The following is a 20,481-nucleotide window of genomic DNA, read 5'->3' on the forward strand; positions in this document are numbered from 1 at the left end:
CAACTTTGTGCCTTTACTCTTGTTTCTCTTTTGCCTGTAATGTTCCCTCCTGCCATGTTCTTGCTGACCAGCTTTTTCTGTCAAGCCCTTTCTGACTTTATCAGACTGAGTTAGGTGTTTCCTTTTCTGTGCTTCTTATACACCTTGTACATAACTCTACTAGAGGGTTTGCCACAGTGTCGTCACTGTTTGTTTACATGTTGGTCTTCTCTCCTGACCTATGCATGAAGGGTGAGCTCCTTATCCTGTTCAATGCTATATTGCCTACGCCTGGCACTCAGAAGGGCTTAAAACGTTGATTTAGACTAAATCAGTGATTCTTCAACTACTCACTGGAATTGCCTGGGGAATTTTTTAAAAGACTGAGGCTTGGATCTACCCCAGACCAATTCAAATTGAATTTCTGATGGCAAACCTAGGCACCTGAATTTTTTTTAAACTTCCCTATTGATTCTGATGTTGTTAGTCACTGAAAACCACTGTGCTAAATTATTTCTCAGGAAATGCTAGTTAAAACAGCACCAAGAACACATGAAGTTTGAGGATCTCCTGTGAGTTTTTATTTTTTAAAAGGACACTGTATTAATTATCTATGGCTGAGTAAAAAATTACTCCCATATTTAGCAGCTTAGAATAACCGAAACTGATTATCTCACAGCTTCTCTTGGTCAGGAATAGGGGCACAGCAGGGCTCAGGGTTTCTCAGGAGACTGCATTTGTGGTGCCAGCTGGAGCTGCCATCATCTCAAGGCTTGACAGTGAAGGAGAACTTCCGTCCAACTCCACATGTGTGGTTATGGCAGGGTTCGGTTCCTCATTGTCTGGTGGCCAGAAGCCCTCCTCAGTTCCCCTGCCTCTCCATAGGGCAGCTCACAGCTTGGGAATCTGTTTCCATTAAAGTGAGCAAGTGAGAGAGCCAGGAGAGGGTGAGCTACATGGAAGCCAGAATCTTCCTGTAACCTAATCCTAGAAGTGACACCCCATCCTGTTGCTGTATTCTATTCATCAAAAGTATATTATTTGGTCTACCCCAAACTCAACGGGAGAGAACAACAACAAGGGCATGGATGCCAGGAAGTAGGGATCATTGGGAGCCGTCTCAGAAGCTGCCTACCACAGACATTTAATGATACTTGGCTTAAAAATTAACCTACCTTAAAGGAATCCCAACCAGACTGCCTTAACATTAGGAGCACGCACATCATTGGTTTCCTTGTAAAACTGATCCAACCTGCTTTAAAAGAGATGAACCAGAAGTAAACTGACAGGTATACTTTCTAATAATAAATTTATATTTTTTGTTTTATTATATAACTATAGATATATTAATTGAAGGCCATTTATACAAGACAATATCAAGGGAGGTCAGTTTGCATAACTCCAGGCTTCACATAGCCTTATGAAGTATGTCAATGTGTTTTTCAAAGATAGTGCTCCTTTCTTTTCCCGAACATCTTCCCAGTCATACAAATTCACAGAAAATAGGCCACTTTAAGTATTTAACATAAATTTTGTTTTTAGTGAAGGGCAGGCAACAGTAAATCTAAAGGTAAAATACCAAGCAAAAAAGGCAAGTTAATGCACAGGCTTTACGCTGATCAGAGTAATCAATTTTAATTTTATTTCATATTTTAGAGGGAAAAGCCAATGTATTGGACAATACTGAATACTGATCTTAATAACCAAAATTTAAGCCTTCCTTAAAGATCCCATCAATACGAAAGACTTCAGTTGTCTTCGGACTACTCACCATTTAATGCTAAGATGGCAAGTTGAAATGGCTTAACAATATTTAGTAAAACAATACAATGTAATAAAAGCAAAAGTATCTGTGTCAAGACACAAATGACTTGCATCCTTGAACCTGATGTGAACAGCACATTTACACGAAATCCTAAACTTTAATTTATATTCCAACTACAAAATGCCATCTCCCAAAAATCAACTGGTTTTTGGTGCAGAGAGAAAGTGCTAGCCTTCCAGATTAAGAGTACTCCCTTTGATAGCACCTTTCTCCTTGAATCATTTCCTAAATATTTGTTCAAAAATATTAGTAGCCCATAAAACCTGATGTGATTTTTAAAAGGGTATGATCATAATGCAAGGTTATAAAAAATGTAACTGAGAAATTGTGTTTTAAGTACTTTATACATGGGCAGAAATGATTATGAACAATCTATGTAGCTTGCTTTTCAAAAGATAAAATAGCACCACTGAGGGGAAATCCACCCTTTCCTTTAGCTGAAGCAGCAATTTTTCATGACTTGATTATATTAAGACATGGAAGATAAAGCCATGATCAGCTACTATTACCCAACATAAACAATTGTTTCAACCACTGTGAGTTACAGCAGCCATGAGGATTAATGCTAGTGACCTGGACTGTCGAAGCCCTTTAACCACTCATTCCCTGAGCCATTCAATGCTCATGGCCTAGACATACTTATTTGGGGCTTAAGTTTGAACTGATTAATCTTACTTAAAAGATGGCTTTTTAGCTGCCAAACTGAAAGGCTGGTTGAAAACAGACGGGTCATCTAAAAATTTAGTAAGTTTTTTTTTTTTTCCCCCCACAGTAGTATGAGTTAGCAATTCTAAAACTACCTTTCACGCATTCTAACCTTGAGCAAATGAGTAAATATACTGAGGATAATGGTAGCCAGGTTTCTTTCTGTTGATGGAGTTACAAATATGAAAAAACAGAAGACTAAAAAGTAGTGATAGACTGGAATTGATGGTACCAGTATAACCTGGTAGTTTTTAATAGGTACAGAGATATAGATATTTGTATGCATATTCGTCTGCTGAGAGGAACTACAAGCAATGACACATGAGAAGCAATGAGCAAACCTAGCACTCAGCTCATGGTTCCTGGATACCATTTTCCATGAAAAGCAAGCAGAGCTCCTTGAAGAAATGATTGATTCCAGGGCTGGGGCAGGGAAAGTAAAAGATGAGCTGAGAACATCTGGTTGTACCAAAAAGTAAGAAAGGGCTTAAATGATGAGGACATGACACATCTGGGGCTCCTGACACACAAAGGACACATCCTGGCACTCCCATTGATCAAATCTAGGACAATGAGAACATCAAAATAAATAATGATGGTAATGGATTTTAATGTTAACCAAGAAGCCATGAATCCATCTGTTATAAATAAATGAGTGAAGGAGAAGGGAAACATTTCCTTTTATCAGAATGTCAACAAATAAATATAGATGGAATGATGGAGTTAGAAAATCTGTCACTCAGTTGGATAGGGACTGGGGGGATGGACAGGTTTGTGTCCCGTGGTCAAGTGTTCAGTCTCTTCAGGGCACAGTGATATACCAAGAGCTGTTTCTCAATGGGCATACAATTATCTGCTGCAGATGGCATGACAGTGCTTCAGAATCCCAAGGGTCTGTGTCATGATTCTTCCACTAGACTTGCCATAAATTCCACACCACATCTTTTCCCATCACTGACACCACTAGGATCTGCTGGATCATATGGTCCAACTGTTAGTCAGGGCTGCTTGCATTGAAGCCTGGAATTGTCACAGAGCCCTTTTCTGTTCTGGGTCCTATTTAAAGGGGGCAGCCTTCCATGTCACTTGGTACCTAAGCCAGAGCTTTTCCTAGTTGTAGAATGTGTTGATTCCAGAAGCAAAAGAGGCCTACAAAGTGCCCTACCTCCTTCTTTGTGGTAAAGGCTGTAAGAGGCAGCAATTTGTCTTTCACTTTGGAGGGGATATCCTGATACTCCTCTGACTGCTGGACCTCTAAAAACTTTACTGAAGTGGCTGGTCCCTGAAGCTTCATAGTGTTTATCTCCCATCCTCTGGAGTGTATGTATCTTACCAAGGTCTTCGGCATACTAGCCACCTCTTGCTCATGTGTCCAGTCAGCATGATGTTGTCAGTAAAATGGACCAAAGTAGTGTTCTGAGGGATATTTAAGTGGTCCATATTTCTTCATATTATGACAGGATGGGAGAGTTAACACAGCCCCAAGGCAAAATTCAGTCTAAATGAATATCGCTGACTGTTCTTCATGAATGTGAACTGTTTCTGATACTCTTTTCCAGTTGGAATGGAAAAAAAAGTATAGCCAAATCAGTGATATACCATGTATCTGAGCCCTTATTAAATCTGTTCTACCAGAGTCCAGCACAGAAAGTCCACTGTGATCAGGGTCTTCACTTGGTTAAATCCATAGTATATAGTCATTCTCCAGGATCCATCCAGTTTCTTTAGGGTCCAGACTGGTAAATCAAAAAACTAGGATTGGGATTAGCACCCCTGTGTCCTTTAGGTCTTAAAGGATCAGTGGCACTAATCCTCACCATTGCCCTAGGATACAATATTTTGCCTGACTTACTATCTTGGAAGGAGCGATGGGAAGTTACAGAGGGCTCCATTTGGCAGTCCCCACTATGCTAACTCCTACCTCCACAGACCTGGAAACCAGTGCAGCAGTTACTCCCACTGCCACAAATATAAATTCCAATTATGCACTTGGGGACTGTGAAATGACCACTGGGTGGGTCCATGGACCCAGTGGGCCCACTGTGAGACTAACTTTAGCAAGAACACCTGGTCTGGTAGGCTCCCATTCTAACAGTAAAGCTGTGATGTTGCTTTACATCTCTGGGTATAAACATCAATGCTGATCCGTGATCAATAGTCTTCAAAATACCCGATTATTCTTTCCCCAGGGTACGGTCACTCAAATAGATAGCCCTAGAGTCCTTTGAGAAGAATTGCCATGCACTTATGTACTTGCCATGGTGTGGTAGGGTTCTTCCTCCTAGGAACCTATATTTCCTAGGAGGAAGAACTAGGTTCATATTTCCTATATGAACCTATATTTCATATATTCAGTTCTGGATCTGAAAATTGTCTTAGGTCTGGGAACTAAGCAAGGGAATCATGACTTTTTATTGCAATTACTGCCCTCAGCCTCCAGCTCCTCTATTCTTGCTTTATATAGTAACAGACGTTAATGAGCACCCTTGTGGACTGCCCATCTATTTTCCCCCTAGGGAGACTATTCTCTATTAGCCGTCTCCACAACTCCTTTGAGTCAAGCTCCTTTGGCTGCAATGACCTTGCCAGTCATTATGGTAATTGTGGCCTTCTAGCTTCTGCCAGTTAAGCAACACCACCTGGCCTCTTTTTCTTCAGGGCTCTATTATTCCCATGGACGCTAATGAGCCAGCTCTGTGGCTGCTTCTCTTACCTCCATCCCTGGCCTGCAAACTTCTTAGTGATGTTGGTGCCTCTCTCACCACTGTTTTCCTGATGGCCTTGGGTGAATGGTGTATCCTCTGGGCACATTCATGGAGCATAATCCTCTGATGCGTCTTCTGTTCTGGCATGCCCACTTTGCTCAGCGTCTTTATTCCTTCCTCTATAGTCTGCCAGTACTACTCAGACATTTTTCACTTTGCTGAGAACTGGCTGTATTTTTCTAAAAGCCATCCCATTATTAGCAAGCTTCCCCTGAACACTAGGGTCTGACTTAGTTTGTGTTACTGTTAACAGAAGACCACAGACTGAGTGACTTAAACAACAAACTTTTATTTCTCACAGTTCTGAAGGCCGGGAAGTCCAAGACGGAGGTGCTTGCAGATTTGGTGTCTGGTGAGAGCCCATTTCCTGGTTTGTAAACAGCTGTCTCTTTGCTGTGTCTTCACATGACAGAAGGGACAAGTTAGCTCTCTGGGGCCTCTTAACCTCCAAATCACATTGGGGATTAGGTTTAAACATATGAATTTTGGGGAGACACATTCAGTCTATAGCAGAATTCTTGCTGGGGTGTTAAATCCCCCATACATGAGAAAGTGCGCCCAAGTCAATGATTTCTTATTCATCTAATCCCATATTCTCACCCCTTTGAAAAAACACCTTTAAAATCCAATCCCAGGAGTCCTTTCCTGGTTCCTGCCAGTAACGTCAGTTAAACCATGGAATTTTTTAGGAGAATAGTCTCTTTCCTTCCTTATCAGGCCCAGCATGTCCCAGCTGGGTTATGCTGGGATTTACCAGTGACTGGATTTGTTATTGGTTAATTATTGGCTTGACAGCCGGGAAAGAAAGAGGAGGGCAGTGTTGGGGAGGAGGGCTACTGCCTTGGGGGCAAGGGGCTTCTTCAGCATCTTCCAGCACAGCAAATATTCTAGTTCTCACTAGAGAAAGGTTACTACCACTGCAAGCCCTGAGAGTCCAGGAGTCACAGGGGCATCCATTGGATGACCCCATCTAATGTTTAGGATTCTAGGTTTCCCCACCTTCACGTTAACAGACCCATCCTGGCAAAACATTCAATGCTCAAATGTCTTTGGAGCTCTGTGACATCAACAATCAGCTTGCAGTTCAACCAAGTCTTGTCTTTCAATGGTGACAAGGCCCTCTCTATAAGCTACCACAGAGGCTCTACAGCTCTCACACTTAGCTGTTAACTGTTAACTGCTTGTTAACAGCTCTGTTTCTCATTTTCCTTCAGCAGTGCTCCAATACAACTTAGCAGTAATCAGCCAACTCTTTCTTTGTAGGTATTATTCCTCCCATATTTTTCAAATAACTGCATAATCACACCTACCACAGTTCCCCTCCACTAGGACATTGTCTCAAGTCAACACTGGTGAAACCTTAACAATTTATCTGTAACTTTACGCCAGGGGTGGTGAGTGCCCCATCTACCCACCAGGGTGGCATCTTCTGGCCAGGTAATGAACCTGTTCTGAATCCCACTTTTACCATCCCAGAGGCCAAGATGGGATTAAATGTGTAAGATTTTTATTAGAGGAAATATCTGTGAGAGAAAATGGGGAAGGAGCTGGGCAAGACTGGGTAAACTGTCACACCATGATGCAAGTCTGACCCCAAGTGAAAGAGAGAGGGGAGGAAGACTGGGTAGAAGTGTCCTAGACTGCAGTGTAGCCTATGGAAGGCTTGGCAAGACAATTGGAGGAGTCCCTGACCACTCATTGGCCATGAGAGGAGTCTTCTGTCTCCCAGAAGCAGGCCTTAGTATCTCTACTACGCTCAGTCACTGAGCTATGAAAGAAGCAAAGAGTTAGCAAAACAGTGATGGATTTCTGAGCACAGCAGCTGGGGCCCTTGGACAATTAAGCTCCTTAGAGCGGGAGTCTGTGAGGTGCATTCTCATAGCCATCTCTTCATCCTAGCAAGAGGCAGAACTGGGATTCAAACCAGGTAGTTTGGTTCCAGTCTATATGTCAACCACTGCAGTAAGAAGGTATCTCTTAGAGCTGCAGAGGTCTGAAATAAATGGTCCTCTATCATGTCGAAAATTTACACAGCAGGTGGGACCAGACTGGTAGGAATCATTACACTCCTCTAAGGAGTTTGTACTTCATTCTACAGACAGTAAGGAGGGGAGAGGGGCACATCACAGATTACTGTATATGAATATATTCCATATGCATTGCATACACACATGAATAATTTATAGACCCATATGTAGCTTTAGTTTCTTGTGGTATAAAAAGGTTTAGCAGACTTGAAAACAACTGCAACAGTGATTCCTGGACTGCATATATGGTAAGATGGTCAGAAAGTGCTGACAAAGCATTCACATCGTGTAGGAAATAAAAACTTGAAAAAAAAATGGACTCAGACAAATTCATTTTCACTATTTACAATCATTATCACTTTTTATAAAATCTTACTGTGGTACAGGGGATCAAAATTTCATTTAATTTTTACTATTTTATTACTAGTATTGAGAATTATCTTCTACCATTTTTATGCAGAGACACTCTTTCCACTTATGCTGTGTGTCAAATAGCCATAAATAACCACTATTTATAACATAATTCCCTGGGAATCTGTGTAAGCTCCCAACAATCAATTTACAAATGAATTCTATAGAATTCAACCTCTTATAAAAAAGAGGCTACATGTTTATTAACTAGTTAGTATTGCAAAAAACAGGTATTATTAATTCTACTTTATGGACACAGGAACCTAGGCACAAAAATATTAAATTATTTCTTTGGTCCACACAACATGATCAAATATGAACCTAGAACAAGAGATTAAGTCAGATTCTTATACACCTATACTCATTAACAATACAAGTCTACAACTGCAGTAAGTCCTACAATAGAATATTGAAACTTAGAGATGAAAAGAATCTCAGGAGGACATTGGTCCAACTTTCTGTATGAAGGCAGGTATTATCATCTTATTACAGAGAACAGAAAATTAGTTGATCAAGGTCAATTCTAACAATTAAGAAAAATTCAAAGCCTCTAGAAACTCATCATATGCACCACTATTATTTATTACACTTCAAGGGGACATATGTGAATCAGAAAGGAGTTTTTGGATTTCAGACTGTTTCACTTCCTGACTTAAGTGTAAAAACATAAACTGTGAACTCAGCAAAAGCAATTTATGAATTTGGGACTACGATATGTGTCTAAATGATGGTTTAGGGAACTATATTTATAGCCTGGCACCAGTAAATTTTTGTTCACTTCTAAATCTAGATTCCAAATATACACATTATACTCTGAGGGCTATTAAAGGCACAAGATAGCTTTCAGAATTAAGACTTTGGGATGCAGTTCCACACAATGATTTCCTATGTTCCCTAGTTCTGAATGATATGATTATAGTACAAGATTTTAAAATAAACATAAAAGTTAGAAGCAGTAGAAGAATTTTACTAGCAAATAACTACTTGTTACATATCAAACATCTTTGTAATGTTCTGGGTTTCAAACGCTTGATCTACAGGCATAGTATATATACTGTGCCTTATTTCACCAGGGACTGGAGTAATCTTACTACATGAACATATACAATAATGACAGGTACAAAATATCTGTCCTAGGAAAAATATATTTAAAAAGAAATGCAAGTATGCAAGTCAGGATGGATGTTAAACATGAATTTCAAATTTGGCTCTTGAGCTTCCGGTCAAATCAAAGACAGGCAAAATTCTTCCTATGAAAAAGTGGCTTCCAAAACATTTTTTAGAATCACATTCTAAAATATCTTATATGGGACTTTATATAAAGGGCACTGTATGACACAGAGGACAACATACCTGACAATATCATACAGCAAATATGGTTGTTTGATATGGTTACTTCAAGTAGCTTGCTTAGGTGAAGGTGGAATGTTTAAAATTAAAATGTTACTCAGCAAAGGTGATGGTGCTAGGGGCTGCTTTTGCAATACACATTGTTTTTACACTGAAGGATTCTTTTTATTTATTTATTTACATCTTTATTGGAATATAATTGCTTTTCAATGCTGTGTTAGTTTCTGCTTTATAACAAAGTGAATCAGCTATATACACTGAAGGATTCTTATACGTGGATTAGTTTTCTCAACTGGATAGCAACTCCTATTTAATGGCTACGAGACCCTAGCACAGAAATTAAAGGTGACTTGACACGGCTAATATTATTACATCATTTAGGGATAAGCCTAATATTTGAACTTCTAGATTCAGCAGGAAAGCTTACTGTCTCTCATGACTTTAACAGGACTGCAATCCAAGGCTTCAGAAGAATTTACTGGAAACTTTACCCTTCCAAAAGGGTGCCCTCTAATTACAGGGTATTAGTTTGCTGCATATGCATGTATAGTACATTCTGGAGATACAGAATTGTAAATAGTTTCAGTGTTCAAAAAAGCAGAAACACCCAATTTTTAATATTATGTGAAAAGACTTCTATAAAGTACCCAAAGCAGCAATACATATCACTCAAACACACTGAAATGTTTCTTAAACGTGCAGAAAAGGCCATAGGCAGCAAGGAATAATCAACAAGAGAAGCATCTGCTATCTAATCTTTCTTTTGCAATCTGAAGCTGGGAAATATCTAGAGAGGGCATCTAGCCTGCATATACACACCCCATTTTCAAAGATCTCTATTTAGATCTCTTGTCTAGCTTGTTCTTATCTTAAATCTTAGCACCTACAGTCTAGGACTAATTCCTTTTATCTTATCAATGAAGATGATGAATCACTATGTTCCTTTAACATACTTTTACATACTTGGAAAGACTTAAGCAACTAGTTTTCTTTCATTAACAAAATAACCACAATTATTTTTATCTTTCCCTAACATCTTATTTACTAATCTTTAGACCTATTCTTACTGAGGCAACCCTTATTACTTTCAAAACATACAATAACTGTTTGGTACTTTAACACGAGCTTTACAAGTTCCCAGGATTTAGATTATTTCATGATTCATTCAAACACTAAGTTTTATTTGTAAGTGGCAATGCTCTATCTTGGAATCAATTATTCAAAACAATATTCTTTCTAGGTACTGTGGTAACTGATCTCATATAGCTTACATTCTAGTGGGAAAAAATAAACAATAAACAAGATGTCAGACTGAAGTGTTTTGAGAAAAATAAAATAGGGGTAGAGAGGGTTTTTGTGAGGAGGTATCATCTGATTTGAAACCTCTAGGAAGGTAGCAGTCCTGCAAAGATAATGTTCCAAGCAATTTTTGGCTAAGGCAGGTTTAACTAATTATTCTGATACACACACACACACACGTATGTATATCTCCTTCTGAATTATATGACCTTTCACTGCTCCCTACTGAATCTTCTTGTTCTTATTTTGAAGATAAATTCTATCTTTTAAAAGCTTTTCATTACCTCCTTAACTGGTATATCCCATAAAGTTTAAGAAGCATGCCTTCTAATTTAGACAAGTATTTCATAATAATATTAGCCAATTATTTCATTTAGGATGTGCTTTTGCCAAATTACATTTAACAATGGGTGAAAAATAACAATATTTGAAAAAACAAAAGGCATGTTACTGGATAGGCCTAAATGAATTTTTCAGAATACTTTGGTGATGCTTTCTTTGTAGGCAAAATAGGCTGAAAGCAAACTGGCAGAGTATGACCCATTCAGAAGATGAAGCTGAAGGGAGGGTGGAAAGTTGAGTGAATCACTGATGGGTTGGTCTAATAGCAGTGAAAGTGCCCAAAAGAGAAGTAGAGATTGATAGATAGGTCGTGTATGTGGGATGAAGAAGCAAATCAACTGGCAAGGCTGGAGAAAACCTTCTACACCACACTAACTCTTTGAGACATGCTGCCACCACCTGGGCAACAGACAATTTTGAAGTATGGGAAGATTTTAGTTGTGATTATTAGTTAAAATTAACAATTACAGATTTAAAAAATTACTTTCATTTTATGAAATCAGCATTTTTGTCTAGTCTTTGACATTAAAAAAAACAAGCAGGGATTTTTGGGGCCAGATCTGTTTAGAATTCTGCCCTACTTTTTAAGTCTCTGGTTCCTTATCTGTAAAATAGGTATAAGAATATCATCCTACAGAGTTGTTTAGTCTAAGGATTAGTGATAACAGATACAAAGCATCTAACCTAGGACCTGCTACACAGTAAGTATTCAATAAATAGCCTTTAAAAATTATTATTCTGGAATATGGTCTTCCAAATGTTACTAAAACCCAACTATTACTTTTTAAATTACATAAATATACCTATTAAGAAATGTATCTGCATTGTGGTTATTTTTTGCGATACGCGGGCCTCTCACTGTTGTGACCTCTCCCGCAGAGCACAGGCTCTGGATGCGCAGGCTCAGCGGCCATGGCTCACGGGCCTAGCTGCTGCGCAGCATGTGGGGTCTTCCCAGACCGGGGCACGAACCCACGTCCCCTGCATCGGCAGGCGGACTCTCAATCACTAAGCCACGAGGGAAGCCCTGCATTGTGTTTTAATGGTAGGAAAAACTCAGAAATAAAACTTAGGGGAGAAACCAATTCTATCAAAGTAAGTCAAATACGTGAAACGTTACTGCAGGAAATAAGCACAAATTGTTCAGCAGGTAAGGAAGCTCTTAAAATCTTTAGTTAACTCTAGATTATTATAATAGAATCTTATTCAGGCTTTACTCATTCACCATTTTGACATCAGTCAGGGTGAAATGTAACTTTGTATCATTCAAGAGAAAAAAGAGTTTTAAACAAACTAATGAAAGACTAGGACTTCCTTTCTTAAGAGGAAAAAAGCTCAGAAATTTTTAAGGCTCCATTTTCTTTTTTTTTTTAATTTTATTTCATTTTTTATACAGCAGGTTCTTATTAGTTATCTATTTTATACATATTAGTGCATATATGTCAATCCCAATCTCTCAATTCATCCCACCACCACCACCTCCCCCGCCACCTCTTTCCCCCCTTGGTGTCCATACATGTGTTCTCTACATCTGTGTCTATTTCTGCCTTGCACACTGGTTCGTCTGTACCATTTTTCTAGATTCCTCATATATGTGTTAATATACAATATTTGTTTTTCTCTTTCTGACTTATTTAACTCTGTATGACAGGCTCTGGGTCCATCCACCTCACTACAAATGACCCAATTTTGTTCCTTTTTATGGCTAAGTAATATTCCATTGTATATATGCACCACATCTTTATCCATTCTTCTGTCCACGGGCATTAGGTTGCTCCCATGACCTGGCTATTGTAAATAGTGCTGGAATGAACACTGGGGAGTAAGGCTCCATTTTCAAAATATAACTGCAATAGAGTAACTAGTGCAGATGGTGATGTGATATGCTACAAAGGAATTATTCTTATGCAAAGACAAACCCTCCTTAATTAATAGTGCAAGCTTTAGTTACTTTGGTTAACGCTACACAAACGGTTAAGATTTTATTTCTTAAAAATAAATACAAGCAGACCTTATTTCCTTGTTATTCTAAGTTGATATTCTGAAACACATTTGCAAGAGAATAAAAAGCCAATTAAGGATCTTTCAAATAAAGACTAAGCCTTTAAGAAAACTGGCTATGGTATTTCCACTAAATTCCTTATTCTGCTGCTGCTTATGAAGCCGAAGTCAGAAAAATGGCCAAATCCAGTCCAATCAACAGAATTTTCAAGCTGAAAGAACCCCAGAGATAACCTAATAGCTTTCCACATACACAAGAGGAAACAGGCTCAGAGTGACTGATCAGAGTATCAGATCAGCAGAGACAAGGCCTATGAATCTCAACTCCCAAGCTGAGACTCCTCTAGAAAGTATTCCGCAGCATCTGAACCAATCTTGATGCCACCTTTCATTAAGGCAATGCAGGTAGCAGTAGGGAGCTCAGCTGTGGCAACCGCTACGCTATTCCTGGGCTTTCAGCCTGCCCTGGAACTGGAAGCTACATCAGTAATATTAGACAGTGAAAACCTGATTTACACTAGAGCCAAAGACCTACCGAGGCTTCCTTCTTCTGTGCCTTTTATTCCGGCCCAAGACTCCTATGCATTTCACAAGGGATGCAGCAGAGTGAGCTACAGGGGAGGCAATAACGAGGAAAACTGTCTAACCGTGATTAAAACAACATACGCAGGGCTTCCCTGGTGGCGCAGTGGTTGAGAGTCCGCCTGCCGATGCAGGGGACACGCGTTCGTGCCCCGGTCCGGGAAGATCCCACATACCGCGGAGCGGCTAGGCCCGTGAGCCATGGCCGCTGAGCCTGTGCATCTGGAGCCTGTGCTCCGCAACGGGAGAGGCCACAGCAGTGAGAGGCCCGCGTACCGCAAAAAAAAAAAAAAAATAATAATAATAAAATAAATAAATAAAACAACATACACATATTGGTCTCTGGAGTGAAGGACGTTAAAATAAATTCTGACCCTCTCCTGGAGTTACTATTTGGGCAAGTTTACAAAACCACATAGAGTTACCATCAGCAAGTCAAGTTTTCAGTACACACAATCCAATGACTGAGTCTTATTCTGGCTACTAGAGGTACAGGATAGGTCCAAGCAGCACAAGCTTTGAAACCATCATCCAAGTTTTCAAACAAGAATGAATAAGAAAACAACTGCTGCTAATACAACATACAAACATTAACATATGCCCAACAAACAGTATTTTACATCATTAGCTTATTTGCCAAAAGCCTGTTCCCTGGTAAATAATAGTTACTGTTATACCTAAACTAGTTATACATGTCAAAACTTGCGCCTCAAAGAGAACATTCTATAGCATTTCAAGAATAAAAACCTGCTTTATTTGGCACGCAACAGTGAAGAGCTCTTGCAACATTTGAAGAGGTAGTCAAACAGAGCAGTTCAGTGCAAGAGACCACAAAATCTGATCACCAACCAAACCAGAGTTAATCTCTCAGTTCCTTTAGTTTAGAAGACAATATATTAACTCACTCTTTCTGCTTGTTGACTTTTGAATCCCTTTATTTGTGTATTGGAAGAACAAGTACCTCGGTGGGAACTCTACGCCCAGTTTAATTATTTATCAAGTTTACTCTGGGCAAGTATCGATCATGCTTTTGTGAAAGAGTTAAGTTCTTAAATTAAAAACCCCTCTTCACACAGCATGGCTGCATTTTCCCTTAATAACAAGGTTCGATGGACCCACCACGGTCCAGCTGCTGCTTTGTCTCCTCGACGTGAGGCGTTAACTATTGTCCAACCCGAAGATGAGAAGGTCAAAGAGTGGAGTGTGAACCCGAGGAACTCGCTAGAATCCTTCAAGAGTCGCAGTGTCACCCTCACCTTGACTCTGGGCGGTTTGTGGGAACCAACTCCTTTCTTGCCGCCGCTCTCTGGCTGAAGTTTCCCAGGGTCACGGACCTTACCCACCGGGGCCCTCCACCCACGGCCGGGCTCCTGCAGGGGAGCGGCTGTTCCCCGGCTGACTTCGGGGGCAAAGGTAGGGGGCCCTCCGTGCTTCCGGACCAGCTCCCGAAGGCCGGAGCCCACCCGAGCCTCAGGCAAGACGCCGCCCCGACAGAAGGCACGAGACTCGGGATCCGAGCCAGCGACCAGCCGGGCGCCGCCGCTAACTCCACGTGGCCTCACCTGCCGCTCCCCGGAAACCCGGGCGCCGCCCCGCCCTCCCCGCGTGCTCGAAGTCCGGGTCCCGGGCCCCACACAGCAATGGCGCAGCCGGAAACTGGCCCCTCGACTTCCTCAGGCCGGATCCAGGCAAGGGCCGGCCTGTGGGCGGGTCGGGAGAGCCGCGGCTTCCGCCTTCCTGCTTCCGGCCTGGAGGTTAGTTGGGAGTTGGGGGTACGAACCCACAGTTTCGGGTGCGCTGTAGGGGAGGCCGGTGGTGGCCGCAGCCGCAGTTTTGCCCCCGTGCCCGGCGGAGGCGGCCACGGCGCCGACGGCCCAAGGTGTGGCGGGGACGACCTCTGATTCCCGGGGGCCGCCCGTTGTGCGAGCTCCGCCGGGCCCGCGCTCGCCGAGGTGGAGGGTCTGGGGAGCGTGGCCCCAGGGGCGGGCGGCCGGGTGCGGTGAGGAAGGAAGGGGGAGCGAGAAAAACACAAGGAAGGAGGGGAAGTGCGGATGGCTGTGAGGTGCCATCAGCTGCAGCTTTAGGCGCCGCGCGGGTCTGGCCCGGAGATCAAGCCCGGCCGATCCTTCTCGGAAGGAAGAAAATATTCCTTGGAGTGTGGGAGGCGCGTGCGCTTGGGGTCCGAAATTGAGGTGCATGGGAGGTTTGTGTCCTGTGGACGGTAACTCCTTTCTCTGTGTTAATGGCTAAAACTCGGCCATAACCGGGTCCTTCACTTCCGCTTTACTCTTTATTGCAAAGTTCTTTTGCTCATCTCTGAATCTTGCATTAGTTAATTCATTACTGGGTTGGAGAAGCTGAAGAAACAGATGGATATCCGTAGAGCCTGGGCTCGACTGTGTGGGTGGGAGCCTACGAATGGGGTGGGGAGGCTAGGATATTTAACGATATCTTAGGTACTTTAATGTGTCTTCAGTTGAAAATATGAAGAAGTTGAGATAGGATGTAATTAAAACCAGTCATGGTAGTTTTATGTAGGTGATGGGATTGTGGGTGATATATATTTTGTTTTGCTTATCTGGGTTTTCTATAAAGAACACAAACTGTATAATAGGGAGACAAAAAAAAACCTTTTAAGAGTAAAGCGGTGTTTGATTTTGCGATTGTATACTTAACCCTATAAACAAATAATTGACTTTTTTAGTATAAAAAGTTCAAGATCTGGGAATGGATATGCTGTAACATATCAGTGAGCTAACTTATTTTATATGTTGGTGAACTTCGTAAATAATTTTATTTTTGAAGTAATTTAGTAAAATATTTGATCTCCAGTAACTAGGATTTTCTTACAGGGCATTTACCATTGTGTAATTATTTCTTTCTTAAAATTAGAAAGCAATAGATATTAAATGTATTTAATGTGCCAGGCGATTTTACATGTCATTTATAGGTTGCATATAGAGAATTTACCATTTAAAATTGTATTATAATTATTCCTTAAAGTTGACTTTTAACGTTTTTCTTTTATCTATTCTTTTCAACCCAACCAGTATATAGAATTTAAGCATTCTCTCAGAAGTGTATGGTAGAGCTAAAGAAGACAGCCAACCAAGGGTCATCTGAAATTGTGATTGGCTAATAATCCCAGGACAAAGTTAGAGATCACTACTCAAAGCATAAGGTAGATGATTTTTTAAATCCCAGCTGAAATTTTAAGTGACTGTATATACACCCATTCCTCCCCAGGTATTCTGATTCTCCACTTTGAATAGAGATCAACACAAACATGAAGGTTGAAAAGCCTCTGGGGCAAAATAGAAAATGTCACTCAAATCCACAACATCCTCATTTGCCAGATGGCCCTCCCTTACCAACTCAAAACGGAACAAAACGCATGGCACCTGTAATGGTTAATTTTCTCATCTATTAAAGTTGTTCTCATTTACTAATTATGTCCTCAAATAGGAGTCCTCAAAGCTGAAAGAGGGCATAAAATAGCATGTCACCTTTTGCTTATAGAACTCTTTGCATATGAATGGATATTATGGTTCCCTTACCCTCTCTTTTCATTCCTGGAAACAGCCATCCATTACCTCCCTTTCTCCAGGCATTTCACATATTCTGTGGCTTTCAAATAGCAAATTTGATGATTGTACTTTTGTTAATTAGCACTTAATAGAACTAAGGCTATGTAAAAAAATGACATAATGGGATTCAGCTGTTTCCTGGAATGAGCACATAAAACTCAAAATTCTTTGAAAACTCTGCTGCTAAATAAAATTTGTCTTGAATATAGGAGGCATATGAGAATGCCTAGTCCTTATGACAGATTCCACATGGTTTTTCCTTTTATCTTCTATAGCTTCACATCTTTTAAGTGTCACTCTTCTGGTTGTCCTAGGTGAATTATTTTTTCTTACAAGAAACATTAGTCCTTATTAAAATAGTACTAATTAGTACTTTTTAAAAACAACCAACCAAACTATTGAGTGATAATGGAATTCTGAGTTAACTGAATTGTATGGGGTACCTTTTTCAAAATTTGATTAACCACATAGGCTTTTCTCTTGTCTCTCCCCCCACCCCCTGCTTTCCTAAGGCCTCTACAAAGATGTTTGATATAAAGGCTTGGGCTGAGTATGTTGTGGAATGGGCTGCAAAGGACCCATATGGCTTCCTTACAACAGTTATTCTGGCCCTAACTCCATTGTTTCTAGCAAGTGCTGTACTGTCTTGGAAATTGGCCAAGATGATCGAGGCCAGGGAAAAGGAGCAAAAGAAGAAACAAAAACGTCAAGAAAATATTGCAAAAGCTAAACGACTAAAAAAGGATTGAAGGAATGAACAGGCTCTGCAACCAGAGGAAAATCATCTGGAAAATTATGCAGCTTTGGAAGGACCCATTAAGGTTTCTTTTCAGATCTTGTGACAGTATTATTTAGTAAACGAAGTCTGAGCATGTGGAAGAATCATGTTAGTTCTCACCTGTACTATAGCAACTTTTAGGCTTCGGTGTAGAAGTCTGTTGACAGTTACTGTAAATTGGCATTTATTATGCTACAGATTCTTTATAACTGACTTAGTCATTTGCCTTTTTGCAGCATATGTACTACAGTGAAAACATCCTGTGGAGAAAAATGGCTTTAGATTATGGACTCTATTCAAATAATGGCTTAAAATGGGGTCCTGTTCTGGACAAAGGAGATTAAGAATGTAAAAATCAGAATTGTCCTGAGGTGAAAAGCATGCTTTGGCTTAAAAGAGATACAGTGTGTTAATCACATCTTTTATCATTATTACTTATTTCTTGAAATAGAATCATTTCTGGCTTCCTCAAAGCAAAGTATTATTCAACGAGTACTTCTATTTTCTGTATTTTTCTCATTTTAGCTTTTGAGATACTGGTAATTACCAGACATTCTGCATTTTTAAAAATCTAATTTTATAAAGAATTCTCTTATTATCTTGACCATGTAGAATACCACTTACTGGATATAACAATTTTTGTACTTATGAACACTGCCATTTTCTTAGAGATGACTTGAGTAGATCAACACTATGATTTAAAGCTTGGAGTAAAAATGCCAAACCTTGTAGTACCTTGGAACCAGTTCATTCTCACTTGTGCTATAAGTAGAAATGTGAAGTAGTTAAAATGTCTTATCAAATAATTTGCTGATTATATAATACCACTTTTGTTTTTCATTCCATTCTTTAATTCATGTGGTAGTGATGTCCTTTACTTTTTTGATCAAACAGGTTCATGGTGAAAATTAAAATTCAAATCTCTTTTAAGGAACTTTGAAAGAGTAACAGTTAAGTCATATTTCATAAATGGTAAAGAAAGGCTTAACAGTTGGAAAAAGTTTGTTTAGCATAGTATTAGTTGGGTGAAAAAGGTGTAAATCATGTCAAAATTAGAATGTGTTATAGTTAGAAATAAAGGGCTGAAGGATATTTCCTTCAGTTAAGTAGTATAACTGGAACTTTTTACTCTTTAACATGGCTTTTATAAATGCATGGTTAATAATTTTGTTGTCAGTAATTAATAGCTTATTAATGTTTTCCTCACCCCTGATAATGAATCTTAAATTACAAAAAAATTGTCTAAAAGCTTTAACTTAAAAATGAAACTAGATATTGAAATAAATTTGATACATTTTTATAAAGAGGTCCTGGGCTTTGTTTTTTTTTTGTGGGGGGAGGAGTAATCAAGTTAAATATGTTATAGAAGTTAGACTTTTCAGAGGGTTACAAATTTCATTTATAGATAAGCATGCAGTTGACCCCTGAACACCACGCTGGGCTTTGTTTTTTTTTGTGGGGTTAGGAGCATGAGTCCTCCCTTGCAGTCGAAAATCCCTGTATAATTTATAGTGGACCCTCCCTATACATTGTTCCCTCCTATATGCAGGTCCTCCATATCTGCAGTTCCGAGGTCCCTCTGTAGCCACAGTTCTTCATCCGTGGATTCAACCAACCCTGGATCATGTAGTATTGTAGTATTGACCACTAAAAACATCTGTGTATAAGTGGCCCCACACAGTTCGAACCCATGTTGTTCAAGGGTCAACTGTACTTGTAAAAGTTGAGAGCAATGTTTCTCAAATATGAGAACCTAAGGACCTCTGAGAATGTTTATGGACTGGTTGAACAATACTTATTACTGTTATTTTAGGTTGTCAGTTCCTACTTGGTGCCAGTGTGATCAACACATTGCAGCTCCAAGCACTGAAATAATTCAGTGTTTAATTACAAATTAGTTATTCAGGTGATCTAGGATAATGCTTTTTATATTGTCATTGAAATTTAAACAAAACTTACAGTTATCCACTAAAGCTATGGTTTCATTGCTCATTGTGACAATTTAAAGGTGTTTAACTAAAATAGGTTTTTCTATAGTCCCTGTTAGTCTTAATACAATTTTGTATTTGTTTGGCATAGGCCATTTATTGTTTCTTCAGCTTTTCCCAAAATTTATGGAGCCTTTTTATACATTTGAGATCAACAAGGTTTTATAATATGTGTCTATATGTTTGTGTGTGTTGGGGGGTGGTGTAAATTAGAGACTATAGAGCTACCTCGATTTAAAATGGATTACATCCTGATAAACCCATTGCAAGCTGAAAATAATTTACTGAATAATGTACTGAAAGTGAAAAACAGAATGGTTGTGTGGGTATCGGTTGTTAACTTGTGATTGCATGGCTGACTGGGAGCTGTGGCTCCCTGCCACTGCCCAGCATCACAAGTGTCCTACTGCACACTGCTAGCCCGAGAAAAGATTAAAACTCAAACAACGTTTCTGTTGAATGTGAATGTGTATCGTAAAGTTGAAAAATTAAGTTGGGGACTGTGTATTATGAGTTTTGAGAGTCTTCAGAAAAATCAATCTTTTATTGTAACATACTGTTATGGTTACAAGAATCCCATTTACTGTTACCCAGAATAACTCTTTTAAAAACTGCCTACATATTATGTTGTTTCTGAAGTTCTTAGAACTAATATAATCAATTATGGCTGGTTTTGAAGGAAAAACAAGCTGCCTATAACAAACATTTTACCACCAAAAAGTTTGTGCATCAGAATTTGATCCATAGCGTCCACGTGGTAAATTTCAGCATGGTGTTACTGTATCAGATGTGCAAGGGGATTTTAAACCTATTTCCTGAAATTACAGTGAGCAAACTTGAAA

At 39.7% G+C, this 20,481-nt stretch overlaps 1 protein-coding gene and 1 long non-coding RNA gene across 4 annotated transcripts in view; one reads left to right on the plus strand and one right to left on the minus strand.

Moving 5' to 3' along the window:
- The window catches only part of LOC113617505 (uncharacterized), a 30,281-nt gene extending 15,230 nt beyond the window's left edge, over positions 1-15,051 (minus strand). The window contains exons 1-2 of one of the 2 annotated variants that reach the window (XR_003431675.1): positions 14,543-15,051; positions 1,155-5,673 (exon numbers count right to left, since the gene is read on the minus strand). This is a non-coding gene — a long non-coding RNA (uncharacterized LOC113617505). Of the gene's footprint in view, positions 1-1,154; positions 11,557-14,542 lie in introns of those variants that run through there. The other variant, XR_003431674.1, reaches the window with a different exon arrangement.
- Positions 15,052-15,054: 3 nt separating this feature from the next.
- Positions 15,055-18,959, plus strand: SMIM15 (small integral membrane protein 15). Of its 2 annotated transcripts, none has more exons than XM_027101049.1 (3): positions 15,055-15,165; positions 16,337-16,467; positions 17,386-18,959. In XM_027101049.1, the coding sequence occupies exon 3, from the start codon at positions 17,398-17,400 to the stop codon at positions 17,620-17,622; it is 225 nt and encodes a 74-aa protein (XP_026956850.1). In that variant the 5' UTR covers positions 15,055-15,165; positions 16,337-16,467; positions 17,386-17,397; the 3' UTR covers positions 17,623-18,959. The 2 variants fall into 2 exon arrangements, with proteins under 2 accessions (XP_026956850.1, XP_026956851.1); XM_027101050.1 differs by lacking the exon at positions 15,055-15,165 and adding an exon at positions 15,308-15,489.
- The last annotated feature ends 1,522 nt before the right edge of the window (positions 18,960-20,481 follow it).

This window comes from Aethalodelphis obliquidens, unplaced genomic scaffold, assembly GCF_003676395.1.
Source record: "Aethalodelphis obliquidens isolate GAN/ISIS:26980383/991018 unplaced genomic scaffold, ASM367639v1 scaffold4, whole genome shotgun sequence".
In the NCBI taxonomy this organism is placed as follows: domain Eukaryota; kingdom Metazoa; phylum Chordata; class Mammalia; order Artiodactyla; family Delphinidae; genus Aethalodelphis; species Aethalodelphis obliquidens.

What these genes read in the sequence shown, in the direction of transcription:
- SMIM15 (XM_027101049.1), top strand. Translation starts at nt 17,398, where the DNA reads ATGTTTGATATAAAGGCTTGGGCTGAGTATGTTGTGGAATGGGCTGCA.